Source organism: Seriola aureovittata, chromosome 11 (assembly GCF_021018895.1).
Source record: "Seriola aureovittata isolate HTS-2021-v1 ecotype China chromosome 11, ASM2101889v1, whole genome shotgun sequence".
Taxonomy (NCBI): Eukaryota; Metazoa; Chordata; class Actinopteri; order Carangiformes; family Carangidae; genus Seriola; species Seriola aureovittata.
The window spans coordinates 7,837,446-7,854,164 of NC_079374.1; the positions used below are offsets into that span (position 1 = coordinate 7,837,446).

General features: G+C 39.4%; 1 protein-coding gene, 1 long non-coding RNA gene and 2 other non-coding genes across 6 annotated transcripts; 1 reads left to right on the plus strand and 3 right to left on the minus strand.

The window, feature by feature from the left end:
* Window positions 1-1,951: 1,951 nt before the first annotated feature.
* On the minus strand, window positions 1,952-10,985 carry LOC130177186 (uncharacterized). Of its 3 annotated transcripts, XR_008828984.1 has the most exons (4): window positions 10,630-10,985; window positions 3,078-4,297; window positions 2,693-2,989; window positions 1,952-2,039 (listed from the first exon to the last, which is right to left on the minus strand). It is a non-coding gene; the product is annotated as an uncharacterized LOC130177186 (long non-coding RNA). The 3 variants fall into 3 exon arrangements; XR_008828982.1 differs by having other exon boundaries at window positions 2,693-4,297; XR_008828983.1 differs by lacking the exon at window positions 10,630-10,985 and adding an exon at window positions 7,404-7,688 and having other exon boundaries at window positions 2,693-4,297.
* On the minus strand, window positions 5,972-6,162 carry LOC130178159 (U2 spliceosomal RNA). The gene has a single exon (XR_008829116.1). It is a non-coding gene; the product is annotated as a U2 spliceosomal RNA (small nuclear RNA).
* Window positions 8,935-9,125, minus strand: LOC130178160 (U2 spliceosomal RNA). Its single transcript, XR_008829117.1, has one exon. It is a non-coding gene; the product is annotated as a U2 spliceosomal RNA (small nuclear RNA).
* Window positions 10,986-11,809: 824 nt separating the features above from the next.
* rpl8 (ribosomal protein L8) lies at window positions 11,810-15,593 on the plus strand. Its single transcript, XM_056388706.1, has 6 exons — window positions 11,810-11,881; window positions 13,031-13,174; window positions 13,274-13,415; window positions 14,019-14,237; window positions 14,402-14,517; window positions 15,396-15,593. The coding sequence occupies exons 2-6, from the start codon at window positions 13,037-13,039 to the stop codon at window positions 15,552-15,554; spliced, it is 774 nt and encodes a 257-aa protein (XP_056244681.1). The 5' UTR covers window positions 11,810-11,881; window positions 13,031-13,036; the 3' UTR covers window positions 15,555-15,593.
* The last annotated feature ends 1,126 nt before the right edge of the window (window positions 15,594-16,719 follow it).

Here is a 16,719-nt window from a genome sequence, read left to right on the forward strand (position 1 = left end):
TTTTTCCATATACACGGGGCAGGAGTGCCCTAGTAAATGCACTCTTGACTACTATAGGATTGATTACATGACATCATGTTCCTGTGTGGCATCGTTGTGTTGTACATTGCTTTTTTTTCTATTAAATAAAATAACACAAAATAAAATAGGTGTATTTCAGAAGCTCCAGCTGAGTATAGTGACCCTAGTTACCCATGTCATCAATCCAGATGCCAGATGTTAGCAGGCCATACTGATGGTGACCAAAGAGGCATATTGTTATCTGGAGAAGAAATTATCATCCCCAATCCTCCACAGGAGCTGCTCCACCAGGCCACTGCCCTGACCCATGCAGAGAAAAACTGTCCAGCAGCCCAGTCCAGTCTAGCATGCAGCCACTAGCCAGCCAACAGAGTCTACAACCAGGGTGGAATCTCCTCAGGGTAAACCAGCTGTGATATTCACATCATATATATATATATATATATATATACATAGTATATACACACACACACACACACACACACACACACACACACACAACACACACACACACACACACACACACACACACACACACACACAATAAAGTAAATGTACAGAAAATGAGAACTATTTTTTGAGCATGTTTACAAAATTTTATTTTAAAGTTTTATGCTTTCTTTCTTTGTAATATATTATATAACCCAATGCTTGTGTTTTTTTTTAAATGTGTTTTGTGTATTGCAGGTGGAGCTAGAGGGATGGGTGCGTCTGTGGGAAAACCCCAATGGCATCCCATCTGCTGACATTTCCTGGCTCAGAGGACACAGAAAGAGGGCTGTTCACCCCTGTTCAAATCTACAAGGACATTCATGGTCTTATGAAGAGGCGACGGTTGATGAAGTCAGACCGGATGTGGTTTTACCCACCAGAACCTCCTGGCTATGTCCGGGGTGCTCTGCCGACCCCACAGCTCTTATTTCAGAGCCGTGTCTTTGTGTGGCGCCCTGTTGGGAGTGTGGAGGTCCCTCAAGTGCCCTCGAGGTGATAAGTGTGCAGGTAAAGGACAGATTATGCACCTCTCCAAGTCTGGCTATCATTCCTGTGTATAACTCACTTCACCTGTGTTACAGTTATATTACAGTTGAATATTTATTACCCTATGTAAACATGAGAGGGAAAAAAAGAGCACAGAAAGTCATATATTGCTATTGACCTTTACTTGATATGATTTTTTTCCTTAACATCCGTGATGGGTCCAGCTGGTACACCGTGCTCACTGAGGTGTTGAGCTGTGGACCATGCACAAAAGCATTCAGAAGTAGAGATGGTAGTACAGTGGGTCAGTGGCTTGGGTGGGATCCCGCTATTTTATACCAACTTAGCCAAGCTCATCGAGCCATGTTCCCTGCCATCCTGACCAGCAAGTGAGTATTCTGAGCATAGTGTGAGCATTTAACAAACTTGAAAGTAGTCACCCATATCAATCTCAACATATTAATTGTGACTCTACTTACAGGCATGGTGTGGATAGAAGTGTTCTGCGCCTTCTGAGAGACTGAACCGAAGGTCACAATATGGTCAAGGTGTGGCAGCAGATACAGGAGAATCACGTTGATGAGTACCTTCAACGTAAGGACCTGTACACCACTCTCTTAATGAACCCAGAGGGATTGTCCCTGCATTTGGACACACATTTCAGGCTCCACCTACTGAAAGAGAGCTCCCCTCTGCGTGGCTCTTTCGCCACACGTTGTTGTTGGCAGAGGCTGAAAATGTACAGGATTACCGGAGCCAGATCCTCTCCACTTTTGTCACTGTGCTGAAAATGGTGGCCTACAACTGCGCAGACCTGGAGCTGCTCTTCAACGCCGTCAAAGCCAAGGACCTGGCAACACTGAAGTCTGTCTCAGACGAGGACGTTGTCCGCCTATACACTTCTAGGGAGCAGCTGAAACACCACGTGAGAAGGGTCACAATCGGGGCTCAGGAAACATTCCAGCTCATCCACCTGGCCATTGAGTAGCTGAAAGGTCCGGCTGGGCTTGACGAGAGTGGAGTGAGCCTCTTCAAAACACCTGGTACAAAATCATACAAAAAAGTGTGAACAACATTGATACAGATAGTGTAGCATATAAAGTGGACATAACACACTATATGTATGTATTCCAGCTGCACAAGTGTAGTCCTGTAACAAATTAAACATGTGACCCTGTCATTATTCTAATTCCAAAAAACTAAAAACTTGCTAGGAAAAATTGTGAATGTGTGCTGTAAAGTTACTGGTATAATTTAAACGATCTTTGCTCCCTTAACAATGTCAGAGCTACACAGAAAGCTCAGGTAATACTAATAATAATAGTAATAAACTTTATTGATAGAGCACTTATCAAAACAGAGTACAGTGTGCTTCACATAGAGAAAAATAAAATAATTAACTAGAAATTCGAAACCAATAAAATAAACATTTTATTAAATAAACCAGAGCACTCTAACACCCTAGGGGACACAAACAGATATATGGGGTCTTTTATGCCAGTAGATAGGGACTGCCTGCTGTCTCTTCTGATGGTTCTTGTGACAAGTGATAATGACAACAGTGATTTTGCCGCTAACTGTATACTTGCATTTTTGTGTGTATGTATGCCTATATTGTATGGATTGCATTTTTACTGCTGTTACTCTACTCTACGCAGCTCCCCACTGCGCAGCTCGGCTCTTTTAGGTTTACCTGATAAGTGGCATTGCACGGTGGAACCCAGACAGGAGTTCAGATGCCATGTTTAGTGGCAAAGGACAGCACCTCAGGACCTACTCGGCGCCGCTGATCGACTGCCTCAACACCCGCTGTCAGCAGCTGTTTGGAGAGACTGTCGAGGAGAATTTCCAGGCCCTTGCTGATGTCCCTTCTGACAAGCTGCTTGGACTGGAGTACCTGTTCAGCCAGAGCACAGGTGAATCTGTATCCTTCAGGAAATCGTCAATGATGGACCTGATCCAGAGGAGGAGGTGATTCAGCCTGGCCAGCCTGATCCAGAAACAGATGAGGCGTATCAGAGCGACGAGGAGCCCCATGATGGTGTGCTGGATGCCATCCTGCCCCACATTATACTCACCAGCAATGAAACCTCCACTGTTCACCCTCCGGCTTTCATGAGTATCTGTGTCTCTCCTAAAATGAAATAAAATTTACTGGTTACTAGACAATGAAAACATTTGAACTTATCACATTTATATGGTATTTTTTTTAACAGGAGGATGCCTGCAGTCCAAATCCATTTCCCGGCGTCCAGAAGTTGGAAATGTTCTGCTCTGTACTGGTGGAGATTGGCCTCAGAACCAACTGTCACTAACCAGAGCAGAGGAACAGGGTTCTCCAAGTCTGGAATGCAGCAGAGGGTCACGACAAGACGCCGCAGCAGTACCATCTGAACGTACAGCAACTCTGTTGTTGACAACTTAGAGCAATAGAATATAAATAAACACATCTGTAAATATGATAAAGCTGCATTGTAAATATCTTCATATTTATTACATTGGCCTTTTAAATTGTCTAATCTATAGTGCTGTGGTGTTTTGTTATTTTTATTTCAATAGGGTGATCAGGAGGAAAGACTTTCATCTGTAAATAATTGCATCTCATTGGCTAAATTGTAAATAGTTATATTTTTAATGTACTATTACAGTTTTGGATTTTTGACTTCATTCTTAATTGTGTTTATTTATTCAATAAAGTGGTCAGTGTTACACTAACAGTGAGTTGTGGAATATCAGTTATTGAATGAAACAATGGGGTATATTTGTTTATCAAAACACGGGAACACAGATTGCCAGGTTACTTGCATGTAGGAACATAAAAAGAGCTTTACTCAGCCTCAGAAATATAAGTGTACTTGTCAGAAGACAATTCACAAAAGACAGAAAGCAAGTAATGTAAATGAATGACATGTAGGCAAAGACAAAACATTCTCACAAGCATACTTTTGATAAGCTATATTTAATTGAAAAAGAAATCAGTCCAGTAACATGAATAAATGACATGAACTATGTAACATTTGCGTATACAAATATACTTTATAAATATACTTGACATTGTGTAATTTTAGCAGCATGCTTGAATGGCTTCAGAGGTGTCAAAATAAATAGCTGATTATATCTGAAATGGCCATTATCAAACACATAAAATACATGCAGATGATATCAATAGTCTCTGCAACATTTGCTTTGAGAGAGGGTGAGCTGTATTGTTGACTCCTCCTGTAGTCTCATGTAGTGTGAACAGGGGAATCTCGACTGCATAATTCCTGGTAGTGGGGGACTGCGTCCATGCGCTCACCTGTAACAATACATAAAAGAAACATCTGTCATGAAGGGACATGTATAAGCTGGTGATCATTGTGATGAAATGATTGCCACATCTTCATTGTTATACCCAGTTTCCCTAAAATGGCAGGGCAGCAGATTCAGGCACTGCTCTGCTGAAGAATACACAAGATATGATCTGAAAATTATATCCTGGATCCTTAGTACTATCATTAAACAAATATGTTATATTTTATATATAATGAGACAACCCTCAAATGATAATGCTGAAATGGAATTATAGATGAATCTACCTTGATCATCTTACACTATAAGTAGGGTGACACCACACATCACAAGATATGAATAAAGAAGTCACTGTGGTATACAAGATTATATTTGTGTTTGCAGTAAATAGTGGTACATGATAAAAACACTGAATAATCAGAGAAACTAGTTAGGGATAATGAGATTTTTCTAGATTCATCTCATTGGGGCACTGAATGAAGATTATTATTATGAATAATGATTCTCAATAATTAGTATACTGATATCTTTATTACTAACAATGTTGTTCTCAGTACATCATTTAAACACTAGGGGGAGCCATTCCCAAGGATTAGCCAATATTGATTCACGTACAGTGCTGTCCTCCTCATTCATGTTCTTATCATGCATTTCCAGAGTTGTAAACTTTTGAACAATCACGCAAGATTCAATTACACTTCTGTATGGAGCATCCCCACTTCAGAGTGCAATGGCATAGCCTCACCCTGGGTGAACCACCTTCTTGATTATGGTATCTCCCCTGCCAGGTAAGTATGAGTTGTACAACTCTCAGACAGGGGAGTCTTTCACAGACAAACCATGCCAACTGATGGGGCTCACATGCCACAAATTAACAAAACAGGCTGTGAATCTGTAGGAATTCAATACAGACAATACAGATTTGCACAAAGGCTGACAAAGACAATTTGCATTTCATTTGATAAATGATGATTATATTTCTATTCATGCAATCAATGCTGTATTTCCCCATCAATGGACTGATCTGAAATCTTCTGTTACCTCCTAAATGAGCATCAGCCTAACTGCAAGTGTGTGCCAGGTAGCAAAAGCTGCTTTCAAAGTTAGACTGCAATAAAAGTTGATTGAACTTCATTTTAAATTCAGAGAAAAGAATAAAAACTCACAAAACACATTTTTCTCACATGAAAACCCATTTACTACTTCATTGTTTAGTGGGCGACTGATATTTTGCTACTGCCAGATATTGCTCTGGAGTAGGAACAACACTGTTTCTTCAACATTTTATGTGCAGTTCTCTAAATAATTAAGACAATAAGAGAAAATAAAGTGCACAAAGTGCATTTGCCTTTGTTTTGATCAACCAGAGGAAAGCAGACTGGGAAGCAGCAGAAGCAGAAACTATGCAGGAACTATGTGGAAGGGATAGTGAACACTTTACATTTTCTTTTCTCCTTGTCTAACTCAGCAGCCACTAGTTTAACTCATTTACATGCAGGTCATCATTGTGCAGCCTCATTCCTTTAAAACTAGGATTGAATGCACTATATACAAATCAACTCATCCAATGGCAGTAGAATAACAATTGTATTTCTTAGAATAGCAACAATTACAAGTTGATTACTTCAATTGCAATGGGTTGTAAAAATGAGACTTTGGATTTTATTTTTGAACAGTTAGAGGGGGGTGCACCGTTCCTGGAGGTACTGCAATACCAGGTCGATGCGTGGAGTGGACGGAGCAAGCCCCTATTCCATCTCCCTGTTCCAAAAATCAATTTAATATATGGTCCCCGGGTAGGGGACGTATCAGATATTAAACTGATAAGAACAGATACTACACTTGATCTTAGCCAAAAGGCCGAGAAGCGATACCATTCAACTGTCGGAGGTAACGACCTGATTCTCCGCACAGCCCCTCTCACTGATGGGTCTGAATCCGTTTCAGTAACAACACTCACTGAGATAGAAACAAAAACACAACACACGACAAGAGACAAGTAAACGAGTATAAAATTGCAACAAAATGTGTTATTGTAAGAATGTAACGTTGTTCCACCATGTATTCAACAGAGCTACAAGCCGCTTCCTGGTCACGTGACACGCTCTCCTCCAATAAGGATCATAGACGTCACAAAAATTCACGTATTTACTTAAACGTCTGTTTTAAACAAATCTAATCTAATGATAAAGACAATATAGCTTCAAATGTACGTTAGGTAACCATATTAGCACAACTGTTCTGTAAATCCCGATAAACCAGACCTCATATCAGTACGATTTGAAGCTCAAACACAAACAATGGCAATTTAATATACAAGATCTGCTGATAATTTAACAATTTAACAAAACTACTTCGTTTTTCTTGGAAATTTCAATGTTTTCGGCTTATACTAATGGACGTAGAGCAGGAGAAAGGAGAACATTTGAGAATTTGGTAAATTTGCAGTCTCTTAATACAGTTTCTTGTTGCCACGAACAAATCAAGCACTTTGTTAAACAAACAGCTTTACTGGGTAAAAATCCACGTTTGACAGACCTAACCGAGTAGTATAAGTATAATAATAATAATAATAATAATGTCCTTTAGGAACTTTTCTGGAGTTCCCAAACAGTTGTTGGCTTTACGGTGAAGCTGTTAATTACACTCGTTGGGCAATAGTAATAACATTTTACCAGCACATTTCATTGAGTTTGCCAGTTTTATCCAAGATGAAAGAAACGGTAAATGTTTTGAAGCAGAAGACACTCAAACGACCTACGAAGGCGGCTAAAACCAGGTGCGTTGTTAGCTAGCTGATTAAGCTACTTAGCTACCGAACGAAAAAAAATGAAGTATTAAAGTTTGGTTTTGACAAATGTTTCACGACAAATAAAGGAGGTAGCTGGTAATTAACTTACTCAAATAGGCTTTTGGATCTGAGACGTCGCCCAAAAATGTTAAGTTTATTTCTTTCTCAAGGTCGAAGGAACCTGTTGCGCACGAGACGGCTAGCTTATTTCGCTAATTAGTTACGCAACGGAAAAAAACTGCATCATTAACGTTTTGTTTCGTTGACGTTAGAAGCAGGTTTCATCACAAATAAAGGAGAAAAAACAAATAAATTGACTCACCCAAAGTTGTTGTTATTCCTGAAACGTTGCCCAAAAACAAATTACAAACTTTTCTCCAAGTTTAAGTCCGCTGTCGTGTCGGAGCGCAACCGACGGTCATTTCATGTTAATTAACTCGCCTCAACTGTGTCCCTAGGGGCTGAATCAGACAGCTCGAGTCTACGTGAAGTCATCACACGTGTACTCCAAGTATCGTAGTATTCTGATGCTATGATATCATGTAACAGATGACAATAGCCTGGAAGAAGTCCTAAAACTTTGGAAGATTTCTCTCTTGCTTCAGTGGTAAAATTTAACAAAAACAAAACACAATATACATTTTTAGGAACATGGAGCTGGCGGAGAGAGAGGATATGTGGGTAAAGTTCTATGTCCGGGTCCTATGGACATATTAGGTGTCTCCTTTGGACACCCCAAATGTGACAGGTTTTACAACTGGTCTCAAAAGTTAAATGCGGATAAAAAATAAAAAATAATTGTTTATGGAAAAACAGGAACCTGACTTTTATCAGGAAGGCAAAGGCTGTTGTTGTTACATTTAGCTTGTTTTCCGAATGTGGTTTTCTGTAAGCAAAGAATTGACTTAAACATTATTTCAATTTTTTTTTTTTTTAAGGGGGGGGGTGAATATACAAAAAGAGGAACAATATACCAATGTATGGAAGATGGGGGGAGGAATCTCCTAAAACATTCCCCAGGATGCATTGTTTTAAGGCAACATATGTGAATTATTATCTGAGACTTGCATACATAAATGTCAATTATTTTTGATATTCTGGCTCACTATCCCGCTTGCAATTTGTGACTTCATGGAACAATAGAGCAATAATTCAAAAACACAAATTATGTCTAATTATTCTTAATATATATTGTTAAATGGTTAAAGAAAAATTTGGAATGCATAACAAATTTGATCAAATTTTTGTAGAAAACCTATGTAAACGGAGCTAGCTCTCAAACCGCAAACTGATTGGACAAGAACTCAATTGAAAAGGAATGGACAATAAACTAAAGGTTTTTAATTGGCTTGTATTGCACAAGAAACTTCCAGTCCGGTCTATTCTGTATAATCACAAGCTGACACTCAATAAGTACTATCCCAGAATTACTCACAAAACACATTTTTCTCACATGAAAACCATTTACTACTTCATTATTTAGTGGGCAACTGATATTTTTGCTACTGCTAGATATTGCTCTGGAGTGGGAACAACACTGTTTTTTCAACATTTTATGTGCAGTTGACTGGGAAGCAGCAGAAGCAGAAACTATGCAGGAACTATGTGGAAGAGATAGTGAACACCTCACATTTCCTTTTCTCCTTATCTAACTCAGCAGTTACTAGTTTGACTCATTTACATGCAGGTCATCACTGTGCAGCTTCACTCCTTTAAAACTAGGACTGAAAACACTACATACAATTCAACTCATCCAATGGCAGTATAGTAGTGTACTACTTAGAGTAGCAACAAATACAAAATAATAACGTCAACAATCACTGAAACTGAGATTTTTATTTTGCACATGTAGAGGGGGGTGCACCGTTCCTGGAGGTACTGCAATACCAGGTCGATGCGTGGAGTGGACGGAGCAAGCCCCTATTCCATCTCCCTGTTCCAAAAATCAATTTAATATATGGTCCCCGGGTAGGGGACGTATCAGATATTAAACTGATAAGAACAGATACTACACTTGATCTTAGCCAAAAGGCCGAGAAGCGATACCATTCAACTGTCGGAGGTAACGACCTGATTCTCCGCACAGCCCCTCTCACTGATGGGTCTGAATCCGTTTTAGTAACAACGTTACTTGATGAGATAGAAACAAAACAACACACACATCAGACGACCAAACGACTAGAAAACGGCCTATAAATGTGTTGATTTAACTTAGAAACGTTGTTACACACGGAGCTACACGCTGCTTCCTGGTCATGTGACACGCTCTCCTCCAATAAGAATCAAAAACGTCATCGCATTCTACTTATTTACTGTTATAACTTCTATTTTAAACTAATCTAAAATAGTAAGTCTGATTCTTTCTTACAAATCTACTCTAGATAACAACGTGAATACAATGCATTTGTAAATCGTGACAAATAAGACTTCATGACATTTAATAACATGAATAATCAATCATTTACCTCTCAAACACAAACACTCACTTAATAGACGGGGCGGGCTGATCATTTAACAATTTAACAACAACAGTACTTTCACTCGACCACAAATGAAGGGTGATTGTTAATAGTGTTTAAAAAAATTGGTTCGAAATATGACATGATAAAATCGATCATTAATGCGTCCTTCCTGGAAATATCAATGTTTTAGACTAGTGCTTATGGATGCAGGACAGGAGAAAGAAGGGAAAAATAGTTCGGTTTAACTAATTGTGGTGTCTTTATTGACCTTTTCACTCAGCTTTTAAATATGTGTGAATAAATTATTGGGTAAAGATGTACGTCCCGAAAGATCAAACTGACACAGAACACAAAGTGTAATATAATACAGTGTACTAAAAATGTGTTTCAGGATTTTTTTTTTTTGGAGTTGCCAAACAGCTTATTGTCTTTACTTCCTGTGTCATTTGTATAATTACATAAAATAAATACGATTATCATAAATGTTATTTTTGACTTCCACATAGGGGCTGTGTGCCTTTCAAGCATTTATGAACCACACGAAACCAGAGGATAACTCAGAGGGAAAACCTCTGCCAAGTCCAATGCCAATTAAGTTACACCAGATTTCATAGAAAAATAAATAAATTCATTGTAAGTTGTCCGGATCTGCACAAAAAAATCTAAATAGTTATTCCCTAACCCAAGGCCCATCCCTCCACCAAGTTCGGTGCAAATCGGTTCTGTACTTTTTGCTTAAACGTGCTGACAAATATCAGGCACCTGAAAATATATCCTCATTGGTGGAGATAAACGTTTCAGCCTTGCAACACGAGCATGAAGCGGTAATTAAACTAGTTGAGCCAACATTTACTACAAATAACCAGCGATTTCCATTGTGTTTTCACAAGTTCTATCAATGATGAAAGAAACGAGAACTTTTAAAGCAGATTTTCTGAGGCGGCTAAAACCATCTGCGTCATTAGCTAGCTGATTATGCTAATTAGCTACTTAACGGAAACATTTTTCAGCTTTGAACTTTGGTTTCTTGGACATTAGACGCAAGTTCCACGGCAAATAAAGGAGAAAATAAGTAAATGAACTTACCCATAGCCGCTGGTGGCACTGAAACGTCGCCCAAAAACAAGTTATAGACATTTCTCCGGGTTTAAGGTTCCTGTCGTGGTGGGTGGCAGCGGTCAGTCGAATAGCAGAGGCTGCAGGTTCAGGACGCATTTCTATGGCCGCATATCTACGTCCCCTGTTTTTCGTCACACTGCCAACTGACACTAATATTAATATTATCCTTAACACTAAGTCATTGGACATAAAAATAGCAGGCTATTTAGGTGGTATTACTTACTGTTCGGTACCGGAAACCCAATTTATCCTGCGCATGTGCGTAGAAAAACGCTAACCTTGACGTAACGTAATGAACTCACCTCTGCAGTGACCCCAGGAAATGAATCGGGTAGACTATGTTCACTCATCACTGTGAAAAATGTTAAAATTTCACTTTTTAAAAACTCTTCACACTATTGCTATACCAAGTTACGAGCAAATGTGCATGACATAGAACTTGGATTTGTAATAACCTACTTCAATATCCCCATCAAAAACAGACGGTACTCCAGGAAAGATGAAACACAAATTCTTCCCCCAGTTTTACACAATCTGTAACAATTGACCCATTTTATATATATCTAAAACAAAAACATGTGTTTGAATAATTTGGCTAGGAATGACAGATACTGTATGGATGAATGTGGCAATCTTTATTTACATGAAAGGTTTTCCTAGGTAGACTAAAAAAAAAATGTTTATCACAGACTAACTCCATGATGTTGTGACCATCCCCTTACTATGATTAAGAACAATGCAAAAGGTAATAAAAACCTTATAGTACTTTTATGTGGAAACACTTTGGACTTTTACATTTAAAACAATCTAATTTGTCAGGGTTGTGTTAAAATTGAGTCCAGTCCATAAACAATTCATTGATTAATTGAAAATCGGCAGATTTGATTGGCTTCCGTCTCACTGGTACCAGTTCATACAATGAAATGACACATGTCGCCTACATGTCAGGCTGTAGGCTGTTATAAAGTTTTACCTAATCCTTAATGGATTTGCTTTCTTGAGCAAAAAAAGTTCATTTTTGCCTCTGAGAATGAAAAGTCACACTCTAGTGCCCTCCAGCTTTTTTTAATCTAGATTTCATTTTATAAATCTTCCTCTTTGTTAAGGTATCGCAAAACTGTTTAGTTTACTACAACTCCCATCATCCCCCTCGGTGATTTCTCCGGAAGAAAACCTGCGCTTTTCCTTTGCTCTTCCTCTTTCCGTCAACGGAGTTTAGGTAGGACATCGACTGTCTGATTTCCCTTCTTATAATCTGCTCTAAATCTTGATTTTCTCAGATCATCCGTTGTAAACGAACATTTCTAAATGTGCGGCAAATGCATAAGATTAAGACCCACTGAGTATTTTAACGACAGATGGGTGTTTTGAAGCATTTTTGTGTTTGTGTGTAGCTCATTGATGACATGGCGTAGGGACAGCGGTGTGAAGCGGCTGTGAGGCCGGTCGGCTAGCCGCTACACACGGGACTGATCTGTGTCTGATATGAGCCGCGTAGAGAAGCTGGAGATATATTAATTTACACATAACTGTTTAACTTAACAACAGGTTGCAATGTGACTTTATCTAATTAACTGCTGAGTATCGTAGCGTTAAACGATTAGCTTCGGAAGCTAGCTTGCTAGGCTAACTATAGCTGACAACTTAGTTTGTCAGGAACATGTGAGTTAATTTTTGCCTTTCACCGTTTGTGAAGATATTTTGACGTTAGAAAGTAGACGTGTTCAACAAAAGTCAGTACTTTGTTAGTAGCCACAGGCTTAAAAGTGAAATTGATCATGTCAAAATCGTAAATAACGGGCACCTGCAGGTCTGAAAGTCATGAAACGCATTGAAATGACTTCTAAGGCCTTACAATAATTAAAGTTGATCAAATATTATTTCTTGCCCTCTATATCCTGTAATGTTTGTTATAAAGTTTTCTTGCACTAGGTGGTCTACCCTGCAGCTTACATAGACCAAGGCTGTTAATTAAGTGAATTGAATTATTATGAGTTATTGGTATATTTACAGGAAGTCAGGGTGTCTGCACATCTTTAAAAGCCTTAAAACACTCAGTTTCATCATGAAAAGGTCTTTAATAGTGAATTTTTTAAGTTAGTTAAAACTGGCTTGTGTTTAATGGTTTAATAATGATGGGAATTAGTGTGATACTGCTTTATGTCACACCAAAAATATGACATAAATGTAATGCACCTGGTAAATGCTTTTAGGCTACATCATCACTACTGGTTTTCATTGGTATCTGTCATTCTTACGCCAATGTGATTGTAAAATATGCATTTTACGTGGAATTAAAAGGTTGTTAAAAAGTTAACCATTGAAGTTGAAGAAACCCTGAAATAACGCTAACTGTCGTCTTTTTCAGTACACGATGGGACGTGTGATCAGGGGACAGAGAAAAGGTGCGGGCTCCGTGTTCAAAGCCCACGTCAAGCACAGGAAAGGTGCTGCTAAACTCCGTCACATTGACTTTGCTGAACGCCATGGTTACATCAAGGGGATTGTGAAGGTAAATGAAGAACTCTTAACACTTGTTTTGGGGGTAGGTCAACATCACGCTGGTTGTTTGAGTGTGTGATCATTGTTTTCCTCTGGTCTGTCCTCTCAGGATATTATCCATGACCCCGGCCGTGGTGCTCCCCTGGCCAAAGTGGCCTTCCGTGACCCATACCGCTTCAAGAAGAGGACAGAGCTCTTCATCGCTGCTGAGGGCATCCACACTGGACAGTTCATCTACTGCGGCAAGAAGGGTAAGTGGATCAAAGTTCAAATTCTCTAAGGTTCTGCCAGAATTAAGCAGATGAAAGACATACACCAACTGTTTTGACTGTATTCTGTTGTCCTAGCTCTAGTCACACCTAAAATTAAGTGGGGATGTCCTGTTTTTCAAGTCCAACACTAGGTTTCTCTGATTCCTAGTCTGTTCCGATTCTTATCTAAATATTGATTATTAATGTATCGCTCCTTATTTCTTGCGAGCAACTTAATCCAAATGCTGGATCAGTTGGGCTGTCGTAAAGGACAGCAAGGAAAGGATTGTTTTTTGATTGACTCAAGGTTTTCAAATGTGAGAAATTGCTGCTTTTCTTGGTCCTTCATGTTTTCTGATGTTTTATGGCAGATTAATTGATAATGGCAATCATTGGCTGAAGCCCTAGTTGGCCCAGTTTTTAGACATTCCAGCTTACAAGCCGTGGCATCAAAAGTAGTGAAATGGGATTGTCAGAGTAATGTTTGCAAAGCTGTATCTTCAAAATTATGTGCTTGTAATTAATTGAAATTTGGGTCCCCCTGTTGGATAGTAGTTCATGATTAAGTGTGAAGCCGGTGCCTTACGATCCTTTATCCCACAGCTCAGCTGAACATCGGCAATGTCCTGCCCGTTGGCACAATGCCCGAGGGAACCATCATCTGCTGCCTGGAGGAGAAACCCGGTGACAGAGGCAAGCTGGCCCGTGCGTCAGGAAACTACGCCACAGTCATCTCCCACAACCCTGAGACCAAGAAGTCCAGAGTCAAGCTTCCCTCAGGCTCCAAGAAAGTCATCGCCTCAGCAAACAGAGCTGTAGTTGGTAAGAACCCTTAATGTCTGGAGCTAATGTTTCTCACTTCCACTATGATCTGCTTTAACATCACCTGTAGTGCAAAGACTGTGTAGTTGGTACATTTGGCATCTGAACTGAAGTGTGATCATACCAGTGCATATCCTGATCAGCTCTGCCCTGTTTTCTTAAAGGTGTTGTTGCTGGAGGTGGTCGTATTGACAAGCCCATCCTGAAGGCTGGTCGTGCCTACCACAAGTACAAGGCCAAGAGGAACTGCTGGCCACGTGTCCGTGGTGTGGCTATGAACGTGAGTGAACATGAGCATACTGAATCTGTACCATCCATTTTCTCTATTCATGTTCTGTTAGACTGGGTATAGATAACGTGTTGGTCCCATCAAGCAGCCTTACTTATAGGTCATGTTTTGCTGTGTTGGCAGAATCTAGAGGAAGGTTTCATAATCAATGATTTAAATTATTCATTTTAAATAAGGAAAGAGGGAAAGTATGTTAACATGCTGGAAAAGCAGAAACCTCAGCACTGTGAAACTGGAGAAGAGATGCAGATGGAATGACTTTCTGTTCAAAGCTTTAACAACGTCTTGTAGTTTCTGCCTGGTTCCCCACAAACTCAGTATACACAGAAATATATAACAAGATAAAGCAATTTGATCTGAATTTTGAGTTTTAAGACCCCATGTAGGGGGAAAAAATGTGATCTGGAGTGTTTGTGTTCTAACCCTTTCGGACATTTTAAAAACAAAACAACAAATAGATAAATTGAGGAAATAATTGGTAATAATCACTAGTTGCAGAATTAGTTTGGTAGCAACTGTCAAATGAGGTCGCACTGACATGAAGATTGGGTCTTTAATGAAGACCATTAAAATGTCCTGATTGCATCGTGTTGCTGAGTGTCTACATTTGTTAAAGTTCATTCATTTCTCAATGTGTGATGCCCTTGCAGCTAAGGCAGATTATAATGAAAGGACTAGATCATAATGTCTTGAAAGTTGTTGTAAAAAGATGTTTCATGCCTGGACTGTTACAAGTGAAAGGCACTCTGTTGTATGTATGAGAGGTTTTTGGGGACTGGATCTTGTTCCCTGTCCCAGTGTGGGAATGCAGCTACAGTAGAACATAGCAATGTTGCTCAGACTGATGTCCCTTTTCTCTCTCCCTGCAGCCTGTTGAGCATCCCTTCGGTGGTGGTAACCATCAGCACATTGGCAAACCCTCAACAATCAGGAGGGATGCACCTGCTGGTCGCAAGGTCGGTCTTATCGCTGCCCGTCGTACAGGCAGACTGCGTGGAACAAAGACCGTCCAGGAGAAGGAGAACTAAATCTGAATTTCTTGATAATAAAACATGTTCCAAAAAGGATTTGTTCACTTGCTTCATTTATGGACTCACACATGGGTCAAAATGTAAAACATGTTTAAATTATATCCATTGTTAATGTCACTAGGTAACGTCTGTGCTTCTTCCCTCAGATAAGTCACATGATGTGATGTAATGGTAATTCTACAGCTGCTCAAATTTGGGGTTTTATTTGCATTTCTTATATGAAAATGATTCTTTTGTGGGTGTTGCTGCTGATAATTGATCATCTGCATGCCCCAGCAGAAATCTAGATTCATCAGATCAGGCTGTTTTCCCAGTCTTATCTGTTGAGTTTTGGCGAACCTGTGCCCACCTCAGCCTCAGATTTCTGTTCTCGGCTGACAGTCTAACTCGATCAACCTCAAGGTTCAACATGTTGCGAGATCCTTCTCTGCCCACCACATTTTAAAGAGTGCTACCATGATTGGTTGATCGGATAGGTGTTCCCAAGGAAGTGCCTGGTGAAAAGTACAGTAATATGACGGACAATTAAATGAGTTAGTGCCATAATATCATTTGAGAAGACAGCTCAAATGATGTAGAATCCACACAATATAAACCTCATGAGGGTGCGATTCACTACAGGAGTGCATGATGGGATTGCATTAGTTTTAACTATCTAATAAACTTCCAACTGGGTGTATGGACGCTAGAGGGAGTTCATGTATCGGGACAGTTCATGTGCCGCACTAGATCTATTCATAGAATAGATGATATAATAGTGCAGTAGTTGCAAACTTTATTTAGCTTGTGACCCCTTAAAATTATGAGCAGTGAAACCAAAGAAAGATTTCCCCTCTTGGATTTTCATTTGGAGTCTACAGATATGAAGATGGTAAGGAGAAGTTATCAAGAAAAAAAAAATTTAAATTTTGTAAAACAGAAAATTAAAACATAAATTTTGTCCCACATTAAAGTTGTCAGTTTATTAGGTACACCAAGTTAAACCTAATGTAGGCGAACACAACAGTCCTGCAATGATTCCTACCTTCATGAAGGTTATAATTTTTAGTTTGTGTTGAAACTTTTTTTTTTAGAAGCATATCAATTCAACTGTATGATCATTATAGAGGATGTAGTTTATGATGCTGTTTAACTGTCTCGCGTTATACTGATGGGTGTCACT

Bases quoted from the DNA above. Each gene is read 5' to 3' on its own strand.
- rpl8 (XM_056388706.1), top strand. From the start codon at position 13,037: ATGGGACGTGTGATCAGGGGACAGAGAAAAGGTGCGGGCTCCGTGTTC. The intron at 13,175-13,273 runs GTAAATGAAGAA...CTGTCCTCTCAG, and splicing joins ACATCAAGGGGATTGTGAAG to GATATTATCCATGACCCCGG. The intron at 14,518-15,395 runs GTGAGTGAACAT...CTCTCCCTGCAG, and splicing joins TCCGTGGTGTGGCTATGAAC to CCTGTTGAGCATCCCTTCGG.